The 23571-nt window shown below is 40.4% G+C and overlaps 1 protein-coding gene across 6 annotated transcripts in view; it reads right to left on the bottom strand.

The window, feature by feature from the left end:
• Positions 1-23571, bottom strand: part of DACH2 (dachshund family transcription factor 2) — a 248204-nt gene that overhangs the window by 121616 nt on the left and 103017 nt on the right. For all 6 annotated transcript variants that reach the window (XM_069867528.1, XM_069867526.1, XM_069867527.1 and 3 more), the window contains exon 2: positions 4334-4449. In XM_069867528.1, coding sequence (XP_069723629.1) covers positions 4334-4449 — 116 coding nt within the window. The remainder of the gene's footprint in view (positions 1-4333; positions 4450-23571) is intronic.

Here is a 23571-nt window from a genome sequence, read left to right on the forward strand (position 1 = left end):
TCCGACACCTGGCATCCAGCCTCCTCAGACCTTCTAGTACCCACTGGATTCTGCGGCAGGGCTCCCAGCCCCAGTGCAGTCAGAGATGCCACCCGGACAAAAACTGTCCCCAAAAGCAGGTTTGTGCCCTGTACCGTCGTCTAACAAAGTTCTAGCGGCAGGATGATTTCCTCATGAGCCACTCTCTTCATTACCTTGAAAACAAGACAGAGCAGGCCCCAAAAGGTTTTATTGAAATAATAGTAGCCATTCTGCAAACTGAATAGAGAAAAATTGCAATGAAGACTTCCTATTGTAGTTTTCTAACTTTTTTTGGGATGACCTAAGTGAAAGGTAGGAGGTCTGAAGTTGGCATGGGTAACTGTCAAGAGATCCAGCTGCTCTTTCAGCTTCATTCCATATCAACAGTTTTCTGAACTACTGGCTTAAATCATGTAATAGATTCCAGCTTCTCTCCACACAGCAAACTACTGTTTCAGACGCTAAAACCTCCTTGAAAATCTATGCCATAAATAAGTCCTAACTGTCTTGTTAAGATACACCGATGACAAAGACTTGTACATTAATAGGAGTTAAAGCCTTTTTCTGTTAATGTCACTTCATCACACCGCATTGTTTGAAGAATGGAGCCTTTGATGACCATCCCTCTGTGACACACAGGATTTTTCCTCTGCCCTCACAGCAGGAAAGGGCACCACGCTGATTTCCACATTTCCTACATGAACGCAAGAAGAAAAATATTTTCTCCTAAGCTAATGTGAAGCGGACAGTATTTAACTATCAGCTCCTGAAGGATGCAGTTTGGGCGCAGCTATTGTGTTGTTTACACAAGCCTTTCCCAGTGCCTTGCATCCCTGACACACCACTTCATCCTTCTCAGTCAGGGCACTTCTAACGACCCTGGAGCTCTAGTCTCATCCTAACTCTTGCTCCCACTCCTCCAAAGGCGGAAGGTACCTACCTACATTTTAGAAGGTCGAAGCTTCACTTACAGCTTCTTCACAAATTATTGATGTGTAAGAACAGTGTAGTCTGCTTTGACAAGAGGTAAAAAAAAAAACGTTCCACTGCACCAGGAAATGCAGAGTGCCTAATTTAACTACCTGTTTATTATGTGAAAATGGCCACGTAAACCGAGCTGACACAAACCAAATGGGTGATGAAAATAACAGCACATTTCAAGGAGTGGAAACACAGATGGCTCACTCAGGTTTGCAGGAAGTTACTAATCATCACTCCCATAATACCCTCTACAGACAGATCTGTGAGCTCCGCAGCCGCAGCCACAACAGCAACTTCTTGAGACCAATCCATCTAACCAACGCGAGCCAGGACGCAAACTTCCCCCGCTTTATCAAGAGAAGAATAAAGAGGAGGTAAAGCTGAAAAAACGCAATGGATGGATGAATCGTGCGTCTGTTGATGTGGAGTCTGTTACTAGAATGAGCTTATCTGAAGTAGAAAACAACTCAGATGCTAGGTTGGCCACATTAGAAAATGAGGTAGCCCCGTAAGAAGATTGAGTGTGATTGTTTTTTTCTTAGAACACTGTAGGCAGATTAACATAACCATCTGTGTATCTGTGCTGCAGGAAGAACGGGCAAGGTCAGACACAGGAGTTACCAAGAAGCGGACAAGAAGACATCCAAACGAAAATCTTTGCAACTACTTGGCAGTTAGAGGAAGCAGGCAGCCAAAGAAGCCACCAAGATGTGAAGAGTCCTTCTTGCTCCATATCAGCACCCGCTCTACTGGAAGGGTTGGATCCGGCCCTACCCTGCTGCAAACTCTCCTCAGGCTCTGCCGCAGCCCTGCTCCGGCTCCCCTTCCACAATCAGCAGAAAAACAGCCCTGGAGCAGAGAGTACTCGAAGCAGAAAGCCTCCACCAAGCTGGCAGGTCACCAGGCAACCAGGGGCAGGAAACAGATTCAGTTTTACATACAAATTCTGGAGGTCAAAACTAGACAAAGTTACCTGCACGCAAGATCATAAATAACCAAATTAGAACTTAGCCAGCAGACAACAGGTTAATATCCTTGAAACTTCTATTCCAATCTAAAAACCTCTGTTCCATGAGAAGTGTTAAATCGGGTTTTGTCCTCAGTTCAGCCAAAAGGAAGGAGTCCTATTGCTAAAGTGTTGAAGGCAACCAGAGCAAAGCAGCCGGTAATTAAGTGTAAATAGGCATAAATAAAGCTAATGGAGGCTTTATATCCCGGGTGCTCCATCAAGTTTACAACAGCTCAAATCCCCACTGAGTTTACAAGTGGCTCTTTTGGCACCTTTCCTTACTCAGCAATTCCCCCAACTTTTCAACTAGTCTTTCTTTCTGAACAAGACGAAACAACTCAACAGCTTTAGGAACTCTGATTTCTGAGTGACAAGACTACAGAGGCCGCAAGCATGAAGCTGTCCTGTTGTGGGCTGGTAGAAGGGCTGCTTCATCTTCAAGGTCCTGTCTCATCTGGAGTCCTCAACAATGCTCTGATGCTCTGTAAATGTGCATTTTCTCCCACCTACAAGCTGCTTACAGAACTCCCTTTCTGTTACTTAAGGCACCGTCTAGGACTTGTGGTGCTCGGTCACACAGAGGTTTTCTCAGGCAGTGCCCAAGGTCAGGAAGGAGCCCACCCTGGGACTCGGCTGAAAAACAGCCCCCAGGGGCAATCTTTGCATGCAACCCTCCACATGTTCAGTAAAGCAGGATGTACCCCAGTCACCACTACAGACTCCAAACAACCTAAAACGGTCTAGAAATTCAATTTCAAAAACGTTTACTCAAAATACCTGTGAGACACAGCATGTGTCTGCGATACTGTTTTACTGTGCATGCTCAGCATACTGTACCCTACGATATTTCCCAATTTAAAGCAACATAGTAGCCTGTATATGATGTCCTATTTGCAAACACACGCAGAATGAAAAGGTAATATGGAATATTCTAGGTTTCCAACAAGAAATGATCAATTCGAAATGGCTCTTGTCCTTTCCTGTCTATGAGTAACAGTGTACCACCACATCAGTGGAATTCCTGAGCTGAGAACGCGACAGAGCTACTAAAAAAGCCCCTCATTTATAAACTGCTCATAAGAGTACAAACACGGTTCTTGATCCCTACCAGACCTACAAAGAGCTCATGAAGTCACACCAGCTCAGCTGGGGCACCTGGCTCTAGCAAAAGGCTTTCAGACTTTATCAACTACTTCAATTACGGTTACTGTGACTATTGCTTAAACGTGTTCATTCCAGCTTCCACAGTGTCACAGGTTACTGGCTCACTGCGAAGCCCTCATGATGCTCAGAGTTGTAGGAGAAATTTAAGGTCTCAGCTTTGTTACTCTCCTGAACGCTGAGACCCGTGGAGGCACAGTTGCAGTGCAACAAGTTCTGCAAGCAAAGTAATCTGCAAGATCCAGACAGAAGTCGCTGTACTCCTGTCCGTCAATTCTTTAACTGTGCCTTTCCTGTAAGGTGTTCTCTGTCTTTTTATTCAGCTGAACACTTCACTCAGTTTGGTTATTATAGAGATACAATATATTTAAACTGGACTTCGTCAGTAATCCTAAAGGTGCTAAACCCTGTTGATTAGTTAAACAATTACATTTATGAAAATAATCTGTTAATATAACTTTATTAACAAAATAAACTTACCTTTAGCACGCACCAATTAATAAAAAATTAAAACACTCATCAGGATAGCACAAGATTTAATTTAAACTCTATTACTAAATTAATGAAGTGAAATAAAGTACTAAGCATTTCATTATGTTTAGGGTTTGTTTATAATTTCACTTATTTTCATGCTAGTTTTTTCATATTATGATACTGAACACAGATTATTAAAGTACAATCCACTGTGGCAATGCGGACTTATCTGCTTTTCAAATGTTTCTTCTCTAATTCGTACAAGCATTTTTCTATCTTGCTGGCATACATTAATGATGTTACAATACAATACGCATTGGCCACGCTGTTCATATCCCATGAGAACTAAAATACACACGCATTTCAAAGGAAGAAATGCATGCTATGGGTTTCTTGGAGACAATAGTTCATTTTCTCGGGTCTTTTTCTTTTACTAAAATAACAGATTTAATGGAATTTCCTGTAAGGAAATTACAATTAATAAAGAACTTAATTACAAATCCATTAGATTTCAGTCACCGCAGCAACAAAACAGAGTTTTCATGAACACTCAAAAAATCCAATAGTGTAACCTCTGGTAAAGCTTGAAAAAGCCCTGAAGGACAAGGCAGTTAGATCAATATTAGTTTATTTTAACTGCTGTGCAGTATGAAGAGATGAGGCTGATCATCTGATGGATTTTATTACCTGTCGGAGAGATAAGTCCTGGTGATAAGAGGCCTGGAACTCCATGGGGCAGAAGACGTGCATTCTCTTGTATCGCAACTCCTAGTGAACGCTTGGGGGGTCTTCCTGGTCGAGAGCTGATGAAATAAGAGGAGAAATGGAAATTTTCTTTCTGAAATATTTACTTACTGCACATGGTATCAATTTATATAAAGTAGATGAACCATTAGCGACACACAGAAATACATTATAAATTCTTGCCTTGAAGAAAAAGAAAAGAAACAGTTGATCAAACATTCAGGAATTGTAGATGTTTCAAAAGAAAAATAAAAAATTCTCAAAGCTGTGCTGCCAAAATATGAGAAGGTGGAACCTTGAACGCAACACAATCTTATACCTTGTCTTCTGAATCACGACAGACAATTGCCTACTTCTGGAGACAAAGCAATAATTTTATGGATTAACTGATTTTTTAATATTAGACAGGTTAAACTATGAACAGCAACCCAACCCATCAAAAATATCACCATCCATTGGCCACCTTGTGAACTACAACTATGGCTTTCAATCCAAAATGTTAAAACTCTGTTTACAGATCTTGTACATTTAGTTATTTTTTTTCATCTACCATATTTATTTCTTCTATCAGTGTGAGTACATGAAACTGTCCTACACAGCTGCTGTTATACTACAGGGAATGACAGACCCCAAAACCATTTGAGTCAGCTCTTTCCCAAGCCAGCTAATAAAAATGCAGCCTCCTCGTGTTTGGAAAAGTATTGCTGCTTCTTTCTGGTCAAAACAAACTCTACTTTGTTGAATAACAGAGCTTCTGACAAAATACAGTGAAACATTGTATAAAATAACCAAGCTGCAGCAATGAATGAGGTTTGAATAGAAAGCATTTCCAAAATGACTGCTAGCTCACGAAGAAATTTAAGTTAAACCTCACTCTATCAGCTTACAGTGGCAAAGCCCTCCATCAATGTAGGACAAACTCTGCGTTTAAATGAAGACAACTTCCAGCAACACTACACACAGGTACCACTAACCTGCTCATTTTTCACAGCGTGCTAGTTTTATTCTGGTTTACTGTACATCAAAGTAGCACAAAATCTTTTATTTTGTTTATTATTTTATCTCTATAAAACCACCCCCCATTCTCTTTAGCTTTGAGCTTGTCCATTTTATATTTCATTTTATTCAGTGCTTATTCCATTTTTCTTTTTTATGCTTTAATTTGTTTGCCATACCATGATGGCTCTGTCCCAAAGCCCTTTACAAGAGCCCAGGCTCGCCAGGCTGCAGTAAAGACAACCCAGAATAAGAGTGTTTGGGGTTCACGGGAAGCGGGATGCACACCTGCATTCGCCAGTAAAATCACCTGCTGAAATCATCCAGAGCGCAGGAAAAACATCCAACAGACAGTACTGGGCTGCTATGTGGGGGTTTTAAACAAAAAAGAATTGTTGTTCTCTTGATTTAGAGAAGTCTGTGCTTATACACACGCGCTTGTGAGTGCTTAGTTGACACTTACTGTCTCTGAAAAAACTACAAACCAGCTAAAATTAGCAGCTTTCTCCAGCAGAGGAGCTCAATCAACGAAACTACAAAACGTTCTCTTCTCATGCTCAATTACTAACAAATCCTTTGCATAAAACTCCATATGTTGATAGTAATCTAAGAAAAATATTTTAAAAATTAAACAAACCGCTTTCAAGATTTTGCGAAAAGACACTTTACTCATGAATTGAGTTTTCAGAGGAAGAGCAGGGGGACGATGGAGCTTGACTTTTATTTACGCATGGACCACAGTTTATGTCGATGACTGTTGAACTCTGAGGAGACAAGCGGCCACCCACAGGCTTCCCAGATCAGATCTTGAGGTGTTTCCCAGCACACACAACAAGCAGAAGTGAAAGTCTGATCTGCAGTAACACAGTGATAGAATGCCCAGCACTAAGGAAAAGTTTTAGGAGATGATGAAAGAGAAGTTCACACCAAAACTTACTCAGCTCCCTTTCAGAGTTCTGCTGACGGCATTTATATCCTGCCTACTCACCCAGGCAAGGCAAGTACCCTGGGAAAACAAGAGCACTGTTTTCTCTGGGGTTTGGTGTCTTCGGGATTGCAGTCCTTTAGGGGAAGGAAAAAAAAGAAAAAAAGACCTATGCTTCCAGATGAGATCTTAGGAAGAAACTTTTTACTGTGAGGGTGGTGAGGCACTGGAACTGGTTTCCCAAAGAAGTCTTGGCTGCCCCATCCCTGGAGGGGTTCAAGGCCAGGCTGGATGGCGCTTTGAGCCCCCTGATCCAGTGGGAGGTGTCCCTGGTCAGAACTGGATGGGCTTTAAGGTCCCTTCCAACCCAAACCATTCTATGATTTTATGATCTACAGTTCTAACCTACACACACCCTTCTAGTGAACGTTACTATAAAGCAGCAACCACTCGAGACCAGATTCTGGTTTTACACAGCTGTAGCCATGATAATTTGAATGGAATTGTTCCCAGCTGAACCTGTTCTAATAAAATCAAAGGCCTTTGTCTCTAATTTAACGTTAGCTTTTAACTGAAGAGCTCAAGGCTGGATGTTGCCTCCGGCTGCCTGACTGACATTTATACAACACCTGCAAAAGAACCCTGTGGGTCTTTAATACTGTGTTCATAGCTGACGTGTGAACACCACTAATGCTGCGTGTCTGGTTTGGAACCAAAGACACGAAGCAAAGGGCCACCCAGCGCTCTGACACAGATACCTCCCACTTCCCCACAGAAAACCTGGAGAGGAGCAGAGACCACGTCTCCCATCGTGAAGAAAGGTCTTTTACCAGGAATTTCATAGAGACAGGACACAAATATTTGTGTATATCTTATTAAAAAAATAAGATTTAGAGCAAAGGAAATAAAAACACCACTAAAGTTCAAAATTTTTATGGTATTTACTTTACATTGTGAATATGCTGCTGTCAGGGCTGGGGCTGGCATCCCAAAGCAGTGAAATCCCTCTATCTCAACACTCCCAGTACCCAGCACGCTTCCAATCGTCCTACCAGATCTAGAATTCTCACCAATTCCCATTTACTATTCAAAACACACCTAAACCTCACAATTTGGAGAAAATTGCTAATACATGCCCTGAACATAAGACGAGCAGAGTTATCATTTGGGGACAGTAAGACATCATTTGTGGTTATGTAAGTATTAGCATATAAATGCTAATAGTATTAGCCTAAATATATTAACTTCATTTAATATTATTTCTCCTACTCTTTTCTCACCCTGCTCTTTCACTGCAGTTACTTCTTCATCTTTTCTTTTACTTCGTTCAAGAAAGTTATATATTCCAGAAGCGTAGAAAAATCTTTTCCTCATTGATAACAAAGAAAGCATAAACAGGAACAATCAGCTTCACAATTTTAAACATGGGGTTTTTGAGATTCTAAGATCTCCACACTGTTACAATTGCCATCAACAGCTCTTTGTGAATGGAAAATGACTCAATACTCAATTAGGTGTTTCTTCAGTTAGAAACTCCTAGCTTATAAATATCTTTTAAAAACACTCTGAAGTACAAGAGTTACGGTCATAAATGAGGACCGTGGAGACCAAAACAGAAGTGTAATACCACTTATCATTAATAAATTTAGTAATCTTACTCATTTTACTAAATAAATGCAAATAAATCAGCCCACTCAAAGCCTATACTAATCAAAAATTCTGTTAGCATCTCTGAAAAACAAAACCAAGAAGTCCTTGAGTCATCTGTTACTTTAAAATGAGGGTGATCAGAGGTTTTAGGGTTTTACATGCATTTACACTATTGTTCGTTCTTGCCATCCTCTCCATCTCACTCCCAAAGAACCATTAACTCTGAAAGAGAAAAATGAACTAATCGGAACATTATTCAGTTTTGTATTTTGTTTGGAATTAAATTTGTCACAGACTAAATTAAATTTTAAGCAGTATATGTGACAGATAAAATTTATATAGTAAAATGTTGAGAAATCAGTCATTAATGTCTATTTTTCTTTTATTTTCCACTCCTGTTGAGAACTAATTCTATTATTTTTTCTTCTCAAAGTTTTATATATTCCCTAGACATACCAAGGGTTTTTAATTGGAATCAAAACATAAAATAAGGTTATTTTTGTGATTTCATTAAAATTACTGATCAGCTCCATCTTTTATAACTCTATTTTATGCTCATTACAGACAACTATATTTCATAAAATCCACAAATTCATCAACACTTTGTAAAACATAATTAATCAGAGGAAACATGCAGCACATCTCTGCTGATGTATGATAATGCTCTACTTTTGCGCTTTTAAATATAGGAGATTTACTAGAATCAGAAGTGAATTTGCATATTAATCAAGACAAATAAACATGTGGTGATTTAACTAGGAAACTGTTATTTGGATGACAATTTAATCAGCACAGGTTGAAAGGTCCATCACTGCAGCATCCTGTTTCTGCTAAAATATTGATTGCGTTACTGATTTCAGTAATGCTTTATTTTACAGGGCACAAATAACCATGTAATTACTCTTTAATTAAATGGTAATTGCTTGCTGGCAATTATTTGTTAACTTTTGGAGTTTAATTACTAGGTTATTTGTGTTTTGTGAAATAAAATGTTGCATATTAGTAGCCCAAAATGTTTTCTGTATGAGTGGTCTGTCAAAACTAGAAAAGTAAGTTACAATGGTAGGAGTTTGACAAATAACACTATAACACTAAAACTATTATTAAAAGGATCAGATGAATCTTTGAATGCTTTCGCTTTACAAAATTAACATTAGATGTAACATTTGTGAGATAAATGGAGGAATACTGTACCACAGAAGCATGATTTCCTCTGGGGTCTAGCCCAGCATTTAGCATAATTTATACTGATGCTTTGCTTTTCATTCTCCGAGCTTCTTTAGAGGAACCGGAATAGTATCCTACCCTCTTGAGAGTAAAGAATAAACCAAGCAGAAATATATTTCAACAGTACTTCATATTTCTGCATCTGAAGTGGATTACCACCAGCACATTATCTTAGCAGCCTATAAACTCTGTAGACTTGGCAGTTAGCTAGATAACAGGGGAAAGCATTACGTCTCGCAGTGTCAATGAGAGATGACACGTCCTGTGATATATTTATTCCAAGTTGTGATAGATGAAGTACCCGATACTTTGATTGTTAAGATTTGAATTTTACTTCTACACTTTCCATTCTTGTCATCAGCTATTTACGAACTGGCAGCAGACGCCCTCGCTCGGACTGCTGATTTTGTTTTTTCAAAAGATACCCAGTTAATAAATTAATTATTGATTCCACAAGGCTTGAGTTATTTGGTATAAAAATATGCTAGACTTGTGATTTAGGAAGCTCTCATATGTATCCCAGATTTCTTCAATAGCAATGTATTTTATTAGACTTAAAGGAGAAATACAGAAGTCCTACACGCTGCGCTGCACCCACTGCTCTCGCCGTGGTGGTAGTAACGGGCACAAGGACAAGTAAACAAACACAAAACCCAACAATCTTAATTGCTTTCGTGAAACTGCAACAGGAACCACAAATTAAAACACCACTGTCCTCAAAGGTCATGAAAATACACGCTAGTGATTGTGAAAGGCATTCTTTGATGCACTCACCAATAAACATCTTGATAATTTGAGTTAAAATTATTTCCTTTCATTACCCTAAGATTTTTAGTTGTAGTGTGGACTTAAAATAATCTCTGTGCTTTGGCATTTATTACAACATTTCAAAGATGCCAATGGTAGTTAAACTCTACTTGACCTTTCGGTGTTTAAGAAGAGAAGCAAACTCTGACCTTGCAGCAACCTGATTCTGTCTCCTCTCCGCGCTGGCAAACTGATCACTTGTCTAACCATTGCAGGACATTGGATCACCAGCCACATCAAAGGCAACAAGAGCCAATTCAGCAGGAGGAAGAAAGTCATCCATGCAAAATGGGCAATTAACATTAATCATACATGAAGTTGGCTGAGCTGATAACTAGAACCTGGTCCCTATGGCAACTCTCACAGAGCAGTGCCCACGCCACAGGAGAGCCACTGCTCATCTTCCACGGACTCCGCGTGCTCCCTTCTCACTTCAGCGGAGAAGGAAATTGTGAAGAAAAACTCTGACACTCCAAAACAGAATCATCCCACCCAATTCTCCAGGGGGTTTCAGTGAGGAAGGTCCTCGACACCAGCCTCAGTGAAAATGTCAGTGGGAGTTTGTTCCTAAAGCATCACAAATCTGAACTTTTTTCTGTCACTATGAATTGGTGTTACTGTTAAGAAAAAAAAAAACCTTGACACCACTGAACTGTTCAGAGGCAGGGCTAAACTGGATTATTATATCTTTATTAAATTCACCATTAAGAATGGAAATTAGCACGTTATCGTTTTGGGGGGAGCACCCACCCCACTGAGAGCAGCTCCAGTACTAGCACCTGATACAACTTTCATACTCCTGCTATGACTTTTTATATCTCCTAACAAGGAGAAGAGGGGATGCCAGAGCAATGCCAGAACACATGAGCTGAAACAATCACCTGCCAAATGTTTTCTGCCTTCTCCTTCCCCTCCTCCCCTGGGAATGGCATGGGGTGGCTGACAGGACAAGTAAAGGTGTTCTCTGCAAACCCTGCCTGCCCCTGGCCTAGGCTGGCAGCAGCGGAGGGCACTCAGTAGCTAAAACCCTCCCTAAACCTCAGCCTTCTGGACTTACTGCCATAATCTTCCTTACGGACCTTTACCGATAGCTCAAGTCTTGTCACTCATACAGATGCCTGAGCATATAACACAGCAGAAGAACCAAACCCCCACACATCTAGCTGGATACTGTTTTTTCCCTAAATACACCAACTCCACAGTCATCCCACCAGCAATGTGTATGACAGAAGCCATCACCCAGACTCCTCAAAGCACGAGGCACCAGCGAAATTCCAGAACAGCAGTACAAGTCTTTGGGGTGTCAGTACTGCTGGGTTCACTCAGAATCATCAAGCCGAAACAGGCCTCAAAAGGTGACCCGCTTTCTCTACCTCTGCCCCAAGGCAGACCAAAAACACTCTAATCATTCCTGACGAACGTTTAGTCCAGCCTGCCTCTGAAAACACCCGGTGCTGGAGACCCCTCAACATCCCTAGGCAGATCCACGCCAGCGCTCAGGCTCGTCTTCCTCTCAGGAAAGGTTTGTGGGGCAAAGGGAGCCTGACATCTAACCTAGTTCTCTTCTGTTTAATTTAAGGAAGGTATTTTTTGCCATCTACTCAGCAGACATGGAAAACAACTTATATCTTCCTGCTTTACAGACGTTCTTTGTACTTTTTGAGAACTCATAATATTTTGCCTTTGTGAGGTTTTCATACGTGCAGATGGAATTTACAGACCTGGTGTTTATAGCCATGATCTTGTGACACCCTGAACACGTGTGGCAACAGCAAGGGTACATACCTCAGTCCCAGGCTGAAATAGCAGAACTTGGCCTTTGGATTTTTCTTACACCACTTAAGTCCTTATCAAACTGAATCCCACATAAAACATCTTGTCCAGAGCATCTGCATCCTAATGCCATTCCTCAGTGTGCACGAAACCCCTACCACCTTGGCACCAGCTTTAAGACTGATAAGGATTTCATTCCCTTTTTTCATCAACCAGGCAATGACTGGGGTCCCCGAACCAAACAGAAAGCAGCCCCTGTGCTCAGGACGGCTCCCAGTCTGGACAGGAACCACTGTCTCAGAACAGTTTTCCACCATGTTTGTTTCTAAACTTGCTTTGTCTCACGGATCGTATTCTTCTGGTTTGCTTAAAAAAAAGCCCTGTGACACTCTGCTAGAAGAGGCTGCTCTTCCCAAAGCTTGGCATGTGCAATGTTGTACAAATTGCACAGGACTTAGAGACCCGTCTGTCAGCAGTTCTGCTTTTGGCAGACGTTACACACACGGCCTCAGACAAGCCAAGTCCCTCTACCCTGCGTGTTCCTCAAGTTGCCACCTGAAGATCTTCTAAGGAGTAAAGAAACCTGCTGCTCTGTCACCCTCTAAATTGCACCAGTTTATCTGTTTCTAGATGCCAGCTATCATAGAATCATAGAATAACCAGGTTGGAAGAGACCCACCGGATCATCGAGTCCAATCATTCCTAGCAAACACTAAACCATGTCCCTCAGCACCTCATCCACCTGTCCTTTAAACCCCTCCAGGGAAGGTGACTCAACCCCCTCCCTGGGCAGCCTCTGCCACTGCCCAATGACCCTTTCTGTGAAGAATTTTTTCCTAACGTCCAGCCTAAACCTCCCCTGGCGGAGCTTGAGGCCATTCCCTCTCGTCCTGTCCCCTGTCACTTGGGAGAAGAGCCCAGCTCCCTCCTCTCTACAACCTCCTTTCAGGTAGTTGTAGAGAGCAATGAGGTCTCCCCTCAGCCTCCTCTTCTCCAGGCTAAACACCCCCAGCTCTCTCAGCCGTTCCTCGTAAGGCCTGTTCTCCAGCCCCCTCACCAGCTTTGTTGTTCTTCTAAGCTTCTATGCTCTGTACCTGGTGGGAGCACCAGCTCCCCCGGCAAGGCAGAGGGAGCTGCCCTCCTGGGGAAGGGAGAAGCAAGACATTGTGCTTTATCCTCCCTTTTATCCTCCCACAGCAAATTCTCAGTTTTCACGTTTTCCACAACTGTGTCCAAATATAGCTCTGATTATTAATACCAGTGTTGACGTCTTCTTGATAGAGATTCATTAAATTTTTTCTTTGTCAAAGAAAGAAAGGTGATGGAACGGACAATTTAAGAGTTGACTACTCACCTGACATGAAGTATAACTGTGAAGCCATTTTATACTTCATTTACTTGACCTAGTTATCATACTTGTAACCCCAGATATCCACAAATCATGACCCTGAAATCATGAAAATAACTAATACTGTATTCAAAGTTCTGTTTTGCATATTTTCATTTGGCTTTTAAAGTTTAAAAAAAGCATTACACTTCTCTTCTCTTCTCTAGAAAGCACCAGGAGACTGAAGGGAGTGGTGGTGTGTTCTTTCCCTGAAGTTTCACAACTAAAAGCTGAGATTCTGATTAGTTGATCAGTAAATTAAGCAGCTTCTCAAAAAACCCACACTAAATATGAATAAGCCCTAAGAACTGTGAGAAGTGCAGAAGCAGCAGTCTCCTCCTGCAGTACCTGCGATTGAGAGTTACCACTAGGAGTTCCCTGCTGGTGGGCATGTCCCTGCCTGCTACATGAAGAGGTCCTCACTTACCACAATAGAATTAAAGAAAATACTTTTATTAAAAAAAACTAGGTCTGACTCAATAAAACATCTTCAAATAAAGCTATCTGGAAAAATACTGAAGCAGAGAAGTATAAAATTATTTAATTTATAGTAAAATCTATTTTTTGAAAACATCGTTGTCCCAATGTATCTCAATGCAGCCTACCTCACTTAAAAAAAATGATCACAAATTCAGGACTACTTGCTTTAAACTGTGCAAAAAGATAACACAGAATTTAAATAAGCTTTCCAGAAATTTATTAAATATATTAAAAAAACCTTGATAGACTATTATCTTAAAATCCTAACACTGAGTCTGTACTAGATGATATTCTTTGTGAAACCATTCTATTCACAGATGCATCTTACAGATTTATCCCTACCAAGGCTTAACCTTTTGGTTATTTACTAATTAGGTTATTTATTTAAAACTTGAGTTTGAGTCTACAATCAGAAAAATTACCTGAATTCCTAGTATTCAAACATTACTGAAGTCTAGCTGCAACAAAGAATAAGTGATTGGTTCTTAGTTCAGAAAGTTTAACCGCTTATTGATGAATTCAGGCATTTCAAAATAAGTATCAAACCAAAAAAGGATTTTTGGTTTCACTGAGATTTAAAACCTTAAATAACTCTGAATTATTTATTACCGTGCCTGCACATAGAAAAGCGCCTCAACATCCCTGCTGTTAATTTTTTCCTGTCAAATAACACCTCTCACAGGAAGAAGGGGAATAAATCCCCAAATTTCAGAATTGCCGTGATTCAGAGCTGCAGACAAGCTGACGGGGCTCCCACGGTAACACGCCGCATCAGCTTTGTTTAAGAGTATGTCAGTAATGAAATGGAAAGCGTGACTACAGCAGGGGTAGGTATACATACACTAATTTAATATAACTACATTAAATCAGTAGCTGTAGCAGGGAACATGCAGTAGCACAGGTGAAATAGTTCATTTAACAACTTGAGATCACACCCAGTGGGACAAAGTTCCTTCTGCCGTGTCTTTACTACTATTGTTACCCCTCTACCTAGATGAAGCCTAGCAGGAGGGGGCCTGTCGGAGCTGGAACCCTGCCACTAACTACATACCCAGAACCACAAATTTAAATTGCAGAGCTGTTGTCAAAACAATGCTCACCCAAGATGTCCAGCTAAACCAAATGTGAAACTGCCAGAGATACTGCCAAGTGTATAATGAGCCTCACAAACCTTGGCTCAGCTACTCGGATAGTTCTGCTTGGGTTTTGAAGCCAGTGAAAGCCGTGAACCACTGGAGATTGCAGGCAATGCTATTATGCACTTGCACTCCAGCTATTTTTTTATAAATTTCCTAAAATATCTAACTATAGAGGATGTAGAAGAAAGCTAGTTTAAAATGCTTTTAGGATTATTCCACCTGTGTGTGGCAGCTCAGCACTGACGTAAACAGCTACCAAGGCAGGCACTGGGGTCAGCGTGGGAACACACACAGCTTCGCTCCGAAGAGCCTACAGCTGATGCTGGCGAAGAGAGACAGGATAAAGATTTCACATGGGCAAGCCCTTAATGGCTTGCCGTCCTCAAAGAGCCACAGAAAGCACCCGTTGTTCTCTTTCAGTAAGCCTCAAATCCAGCATATGGACAACAGCACACGACCCCATGGGTGTTTGTTACCTGCCGCCGCTCATTGCGTGTCTGTTGAGAGCCTGATGGGCTCCCTCTCCTGACTGACAGCTCAATTTCCAGGCTGTCAGCAGGCTCTGCCCTGGGCTGCTGGATGCTGCTCAGCCCAGACATCGCTCCTCGAAGACACAAATCCCCAAAGCCAGGACTGCGGGACTGAATAGACTCTCTTGGGGTAAGGAACGTGGGAAGACCACACCATGACAATGAACAGTCTCAATCCCACCTCTGAAGTTTTTTACTTGATGAGAAAATTATCTGCGCAAGATCTTCAGGATTTCTCCCACAGACAAAAAGAAGTATTGAACCGAAAACTGAAGGAGAAAGGGCAGGAGGAAACTTACTTTCATTAATATAACTGAACACCAGATACACTGCAGGGTACAGTCCAACCCAGTCCAGATATGCCATTACACTGAGGAGCTATAGACCTGCTCTCACCTGAGTTAATTTATTACTAATTTTTATAGCACTACTTTGTAATTTCCACGCGCACACTTGGATATCTGCATGGATACTTTCCAAGCAAGGAATCTCCATCTATTAAAAATACTCATGATATTTCATGTGTGTCTGAATTATATTAGATTCTTACAAGTTTTACTTTTGACCTGTATCCAAATTCAATGTCAATTTAGAGGAACATTATTAAAACAAAAGGTTTTTGAAATACTGCACTTTTCCTCTGAGCTACACCTCAATAAGATTGAATTCAATGAAACTTGTGAAAAATGTGACTGTTTGAAGCTATTATCTATGGACAGAAAACTAATAGCAAGCACTTAATGTATTTACAGCACCGAGTATCACATAACCCACATGAGATGATACCTAATTCCCTAACAGTGGTACATTGTAGTGCAGCAGTACAATATTTTCATAGCGATTCAACTTTGATGCAATAGGATACTGTTCTTGCTTAAACTGTTTTCAATTTCTGCATTACAAGTTTCAGTGTTTTCACAGTTTTGCAGAGGCTTCAAAGTTAGAAAACAGAAATCCATCTTTGTAAGAATAATAAATGAAAGAACATAGAAAGTCTTCTATATCACCCTTTGCACCTACGTCCATTTGAAAGGAAGAATTGTTCATGGTACTCAAAAGGAGCCTCGATGCTTGCATCTAGAAGTAAACATATGAAGGTTAACCTTCACAACACGGAAAGTACCCTTTAGTCAGCTGGTGGTCCTGGAACAGGAGGAAATTAAACAGGCAGTACGAGTTCATAGCTACCTTGCTTCACCTTTACCTTTCCAAGTTTTGGAACCATTACTATTTAATTTCTTAGCTATCTTCCAGCTAAATCCTAGCCATGACCCTGTTTTTCAGAGACTTAAGAGAACTCCTCTCTTCTGAGCTAAAAACAATGTTCCTTCTTGAGCATATAATCCTGATCCAGGCTCACACTTTCAAAGTGCTAGGGATACTCAAACATGCAACACTGAAATAAAAGAGAAAATGCAAAATGTACATTGCTCTGTCCAGCAAGATGCTGTGTAAGTACAGTCCTGCTCCTCCTCTGGGCAGACACAGTCTTGTCACAAACTCCAATGGAATCTCAATCACACATCAGATGCACAACTCACTGATCCTTAATAAAGATAGGTTTTTTAGAGCTGTTAAAAAAAAGACTAAAAGTATTCAAGTAAAAGAGTGTTTGTAACCACATTTCCTGGAGATAAATGAAAGACATACGTTTCCATGGCTGCCAGCCTACTAAATTTTGCAAGCATAAATATTTACCTAGGACGAGGGGGTGGGGGAACTGGGAAGAAAACCACCATCTAGACCCTTCAAAGTTTAAATACTGTAACACAGAGGTCATTATTTATAAACAGAAACAGAGAACACGTCTTTACTATGTGTATTTCTATTGTGCTTTTCATTCACTCCATACGCTTTCTATTATTACTATTCTTACACCAGAAAATAATTTCTGTGTCACTTGCTCACACTGCATGCATTAATTTTCTTTAGGCTTTCTTGTGGTTATTGATTTCCTGCTCTGTTGAAGTGGCTTTGTTTCTTTCTCAGCAGGCTATCCACTTGAAAATAACAGTTGTTCCACAAATAAAAAAATTATATTCTAAAATTAAATTAGTTTTATCTTCATTTATTTTTATCTGAGTTAAATGCAAGTGACACATTTCCCCTAAAAAAAACCCAAAACAACAAAATACTCAATGCCTCCTAGCATGCAAAGCAAAGCAAGTAAAATTTTTCTTTTTTAGTAAGACATTATTTATTTTTATGATTGGAAACATGAAAGAAGAAGTAAAGTATAAATAAAGTCACTTTTGTATTCTTATATTGTAATTACTGCTGTGGTCAGTGTTTTAACAAGAACAAAAGAGGACTATCTGGTCCAAAGCCAAATTCATTTAAGTCCTATCTTGCAACACTCAAAATCATTAGAAGAATTTCTGACACTGTAATCATTTATCCTGCTAAGCAGAGGAAGTTTGCTATCCTCTTCCACAGGTCCACTCCGAGATGCACAGATTTTATACGACAACAAAGAGGCAGATGAACACAACTATCATTTAACCAAATGCAAAGCCAGATGAAAAGGTGTTTTTGCAGACAGTGACATGCTACACCTTGTTTAGATGCTGTACGTTCGACAAGTGCCAGTGCCAGAGTTCTGAGGCTTGTCTTCCCCTCAATCCTCCAACATGCTCGTTAACTAACTCAAGCGAACGACAGAAAAGAAAAGGGGAAGCATGTAGACTCAATATTAAGACAGAAATCTTGTCAGATTTCTTGATAAAATTGTATTACCAAGTGCCAAATATTAGGGCTCCAAAACCTCACCCTCATTTTCTTTCTCTGTTCTGTAACAGACGCTCCTTTGTGTAGGGCAAGAATTTGCTCTTCTAGCATCACCTGCCTTTTCATCATGTTTTAAAGAAAAAGCCTGCGTACAACTCCTCATGCATGAGAATTCTTTTCAAAAGCAGTGGGCCTTATACTCTTCATCCCGTTCTTGAAGAAAAAAAATATAAAACGTCTCTCATATTGAATATACTCTTCTGTTCAGGGAGGCATGTTTTCCTGAAGGACTCATGGGTAACTACGCTGGCGAAGAGCAGATACAGGAGTCATCAATGCATTTAACTCAGGCTGACACAGATGTGGAACTGCATCTTTCACAGCAAACTGGCAGAAGAACAAGTACCAACGCAGTTAAAGATCCAGGTGCACCCTCCACACTGGGACTGCACAGACATGGATCTCAAAATAGTTTTGTAGGTTTTTGACACAGGAAAACTACTTAGAACTTTCCCCTCTTTTCAGGCTACAGCCACGCAAGGAGAGAAGAGAAACAAAGGTCAGCAAACCAAATGGCCACGTAAAGCAACATACTGAATACTGCCAAGCACAGCTCAGAAACTGCACACTTTGCATTCGTTTGCATGAAATATTCAGGTATCAGCTGTCCATGTAACTCTACCGAAGATGAGGATTACAGGAAACACGTACCCAGTCTCTGGAAATACAGTCCGAGAGAGTGCAAGGCCAGAAGTTGTTGCATTATCTGTTATCTAGGAAACATCATCACAAACAGCAACAGTGCTGCTGTACACGATGTACGCTGGGACACAATCCTGCGCCAAGGGGCTTGCAAGGGCAGGACTGAGAGATGGCCAACAGCAGAGAGACAGCTCTGTACCTTCAAGGGCTGTGAATTTCTGTCGGCATCTGGCCTCTACAGTCAGCTTATTTGCACAAGAGTAAAGAATCTGACTTCAAACTACTGACAGGGTTGCTTGATATGGTTTTTTGATATTGCTTGAATGGTTGGACTCGGTGATCCGCTGGGTCTCTTCCAACCTGGTTATTCTATGATTCTATGATAACCAACCAGGTATGAAATGACAGTCTTCTGACACGGAAACATCTGATAATAAGGGTACAAACAGCAAGTCAGTTCATTAAGATGAGAATTTTTCTGACCAACACACACACCAGAAGACAGACACATCGACTGAACAAAGCGTTTCCTACAAACCACACACGAGGCATCTCTCTGGTGTGACAGATGACAGCGGTATCTGTTAGATATCTGCCACCTTTTTAAACTGTCAACAATCCTCAAACCTAAGTGGTGAGCAACAGAGCTGTGTCATTTATCCTTGCAGGAAAATAAATAGTAGTAGTAATAATAATAACAATCTGATATATAGTAATTTCATCTGTAGAGCTCGAGGCATTTTCTAGAGATCAGTGTCATCATAGACAGAGAAATACCTATCTACAAGGTGGAACTCAGCCTGAACTCTAGGAGAAACTGTAATCCTGAATCCCCAGCGTTTGCCACTTACAGACACGAACTCCAAATGTTCATAGGTCTGATACTTGTATGCTGCCCAGGAGCTCCCATTCGGGTTTGGATCCCTCACACAGCCCAAAATCATTCTACAAAGACAGGAACGCTGGGAGACATTTACTCGGCAGTGCCCAGGGAACACCTTCTCACAATGCTCTGCACAGGAACTGCTGGAGTGTTTACAAAATCCTACACTGGAAAAAAAAAATCATGTATAAGTATGCAGGCTAAATTTAAAAAGGAAATAGGTTTTGAAAAAGTTTGCAGAATAAAGGAAATTAAAAGAAAAATGTTTTCATTCAGCTTCCTGTTTAGATGTATGGATAGATTTGACTTCAAATAGATGAACCACACAGAAGTTCAGTTTACAGGGGTCAGATGGTAACAGTTTCTGTTTAATCCTTGATTTACATTAACCTACAGAAAAATTAATGATTTTAAACAGGCATCAAAGTGAGGCTGGTCTTTGCATTTCTCTAACTTTGCTTGAGGAACAATTGTTTCCTTTATCTGTCTTCCAGAAAGTTACTGATTGTGTTTAACTTGAACTACTCACTTAGCCTTCAGGCGCAGCGCATTATGAGCTGGTTTGCAATGAACATTAGCCCCTCAAGAGTGCAAACTCCTTGACAGCTCTCTGAGATTCCTGCGCTTACCCAAGCATTTCACAAAGCCACTCGTCACAACTGCACACATTATAATTTACGCATTAAACCAGCAGGTTTTCACCTTAAGTCTATTGCCAAGAATATTCTTTCAAAACTCTTTTATCCTTTTGTAAGAACATGATTATAAATGCGCAATTAGCGGCCAAAGAAAGGGCTGAAGCAAACTTTTAGAGTAACATTGCCATTTTTAATGCCTCAACCAGATGGTGGTTTAAAGAAAGCAATTTAAAGAAAGTAAATAAAAAGGCACACCTTCAGCCTGGAACGATAGGTCAAGTGTAAAATTTGCGATACTAACGTGAGAGCGTTACAGGGCTGCCTAACCACAAGGAGAGCTCTTAATTTTTCTCTTTTGCTCTCGGACAGACAAAGGAGCTGTAAACAGCAGCATGATGCTCATCAGTACAAAAGCATGGAGAGACCATATGCAAAAAGAACTATTTGTTGCATATTTTCCACAAACAGAGCCCATCCAGTGCCTGATTTCCCCCAGGGATGAATAATATGCTCTTTTTTGCCTTTTGTTACAACTTGAATTTGTACAGTCTAATCTTGGAGTCTTTTCCTCTAGAAATACAGGTGCTTCCCTTTTACTAATTAAGCACGAGCACTGCGTAATTGTTGACATTCCCAAATTGGTGTAATCACCTTGGACTAAATGGTTGACAGAACTTCCAGCTTAGCTTTATTCCAGATAATTTGAAGATATTTTTTAAAGCTGCACAGAAATTATGGAAGAAGACTCTCCCATTTGAAAATGAACCAGCTGCATTATTTTACAGCCAGGCCATAGAGCAACAATAAAGTATCTGCTGGGAACTAATTAACTCAGGAGAATTATCAAACGCATCACACAATAAACTGACAGATTTGATAATAAACTCAACTGCTAATTTAATTCCACAGTGATGGTCACCTAGACCACTCTTGTTTACACACTGTAGTTTTTATTTATTTAGATACAGATTTCTTTCCTTGAAATTTTAAGAGGTTTAGGGTTTTTTCAAAGAAATTTGAAGGGAAGCAATAGCTCCATTTCCTCAATGTTACTAGAAAAAAGGTAAGTTAGTATCAGCAGCTATTGGGAACACAAAATCAGACTGGCAGTATTCAAGAGGTGGATAAAGACTGGAGTCAGAGCACCAGAAACACAATCACCGCCTGTGCTCCTTACACCCCCACCACAATTCTGTGGGTCTTCAGTGAGCACTTTCTTACATAATAATCTTACAGATTTTATTGAAGTTAGAAAGCATGGTTTGTCGTCAAGAGGTATTTGCGTTGTCTTTAAAAGCCTGTATTACAGAGACACTTAAATAACTATGAACACAAAACTTCACCCTGCACTGCAGCTGGAGGGGAGAGCTTCAATTCCGTATCAACCCCACATAAAATCTTACCTATCACCTTAGTGCAAAAATTTAGATGTGCAAAGAAATTGTTTCTAAATAGTATTTTTTACTAGTAATTTTCCTTTTTATTATAAATGAACAACCAGAACCTGAGTTAAAGCAATATAATTAGCTTCCAGGCCAATGAGTGCTTTTCCTTCACTTTTAAAAATAGCTTTTATTGAAAAAAAAAATGCTTTAAATGAGTCCAGACAAGGTAGCATGAAAATCTGTTCCATGTTAGTGTCCAGTCTGGGTAGGTCTAGGTAATTACTGACCTGGAGAAATAACTTCTGCCTCTGATAAATAGTTAAACAACTATAAAAAGAATGATCTCCGTGTGATGACAGCACACAGTTGCAGTGCCATTAGGCAGAATAAAATAGTTCTAGAAAGAGACTTGCAGAATTAATTGATATATATGGGGGGATAAAAGAAGATGCAATACATTTAGACTGTAATTTAAAACGAAGAATCAGCTAACAGAATGCCACGTTCCAACAAAAGATTAGTATGGATGTGGGCACTCACGGACTGAAACAGAGCAAATGGCATGGAGAGGAGCTACCTTGGAGGTTCAGCAGTAAACTGATTTGGCTCTGACTCGATCTAATATCTTCACAGACATTCCAAAAAGAAAGCAGAAAATTTTAAACAAAACCTCACAGGAGAGATGGCATTGACAGGAAAAAGGAAACATTACAAAAGCCTTCAGTGAGATCCGAATAATTAAGAGCAGCTTAAAAATTAATTCAATTTTTTTATAAAGCAAAATTCATGAAGTGTGAAAAATAATGAAAATGTAGCTCTCAAAAAGAGAGGCAACATCTGTAACGTTAACATGCCGAGAGACATGGAGGTGTTATAAAAGACTGTAAATTAGGCAGATGTGATAAAAGAAGGAAAATAGCCAACTTGGTGCTGGGCTGCATGCCTGGAAGCATCGTGTCAGGAATGGCAGAAACTGCCCTGCCTCACCTGCTCCTGCACGGCTCTACCTGCAACTGCACGGGGCTTTCTAGAACCTCATTACAAGAAAGATATTACCAAGCTGGAGGGAAATGAAAACACAGCAGCCACAATGATTAAGTCATAAGAATGAGCTGATTTAAAATGAAAGATTAAGATTTACATTACTGTGTTCTATGTGGTAAATAGCAGATGTGAAAAGGATGTTCAAAATCAAACGCTGCATCTAAGCAGATCTTGGCAGGTACCAGCAAAAACGGTGCCACTCGTTTCACTGGTCCAGTAGCACCGAGGAGATCAACAATTAGCATTTTTACATTGGAAATGGTAAAAAGGCCCTGACCAGCTCAAATCCCTGCAGGCAACCTGTGAGGCTGAGCCCAGTGACCTAAACGAACAGGTTATGGATTCACTGCCCTGCTTACGCAGCTCTGAAAACCAGCCTTTCCGGAGGGTTCACCATTCCACGCTTCTGGCTGCAATTTCCTAAAACCCAAAGAGGTATTTGAGAGTTAAACCATGCCCAGTGCAGAATTGCACTGGACACTTTATTTTGTCATGATGTGTAACAAACTTGGTCTTCCTTCTCAGAGCAGTCATAGCGCACAACTCTCGGTCTCCTCCTCCAGTGCTCTCTGCTGTGTCTTTGCTTGCACTGTGCGGCTTCTCCTTAAGCAAATTTTAATGACAGAATAAACTCCTTTACTAACCGAAAAGGCGATTTTCCAGTGATACTTAAGAGAGTACAGTTATTCTAATGTGTTATTCTGCCATGACTAACTGACATTAGAAGAAGTGTAAAGTACATAACTTGATTCCTTTTCAAATACATCAGAAGCCATTTATTTTCAAATCACTTAAAATCTGCCTGGGATGAAATTCTGCTTAGGTTGCACTGTTGTAATCTCAAAGGAAAATGTACAAGAGCATTTTTTAAGTAATTCTTTACAAGGC

This window comes from Phaenicophaeus curvirostris, chromosome 13, assembly GCF_032191515.1.
Source record: "Phaenicophaeus curvirostris isolate KB17595 chromosome 13, BPBGC_Pcur_1.0, whole genome shotgun sequence".
Classification (NCBI taxonomy): domain Eukaryota; kingdom Metazoa; phylum Chordata; class Aves; order Cuculiformes; family Cuculidae; genus Phaenicophaeus; species Phaenicophaeus curvirostris.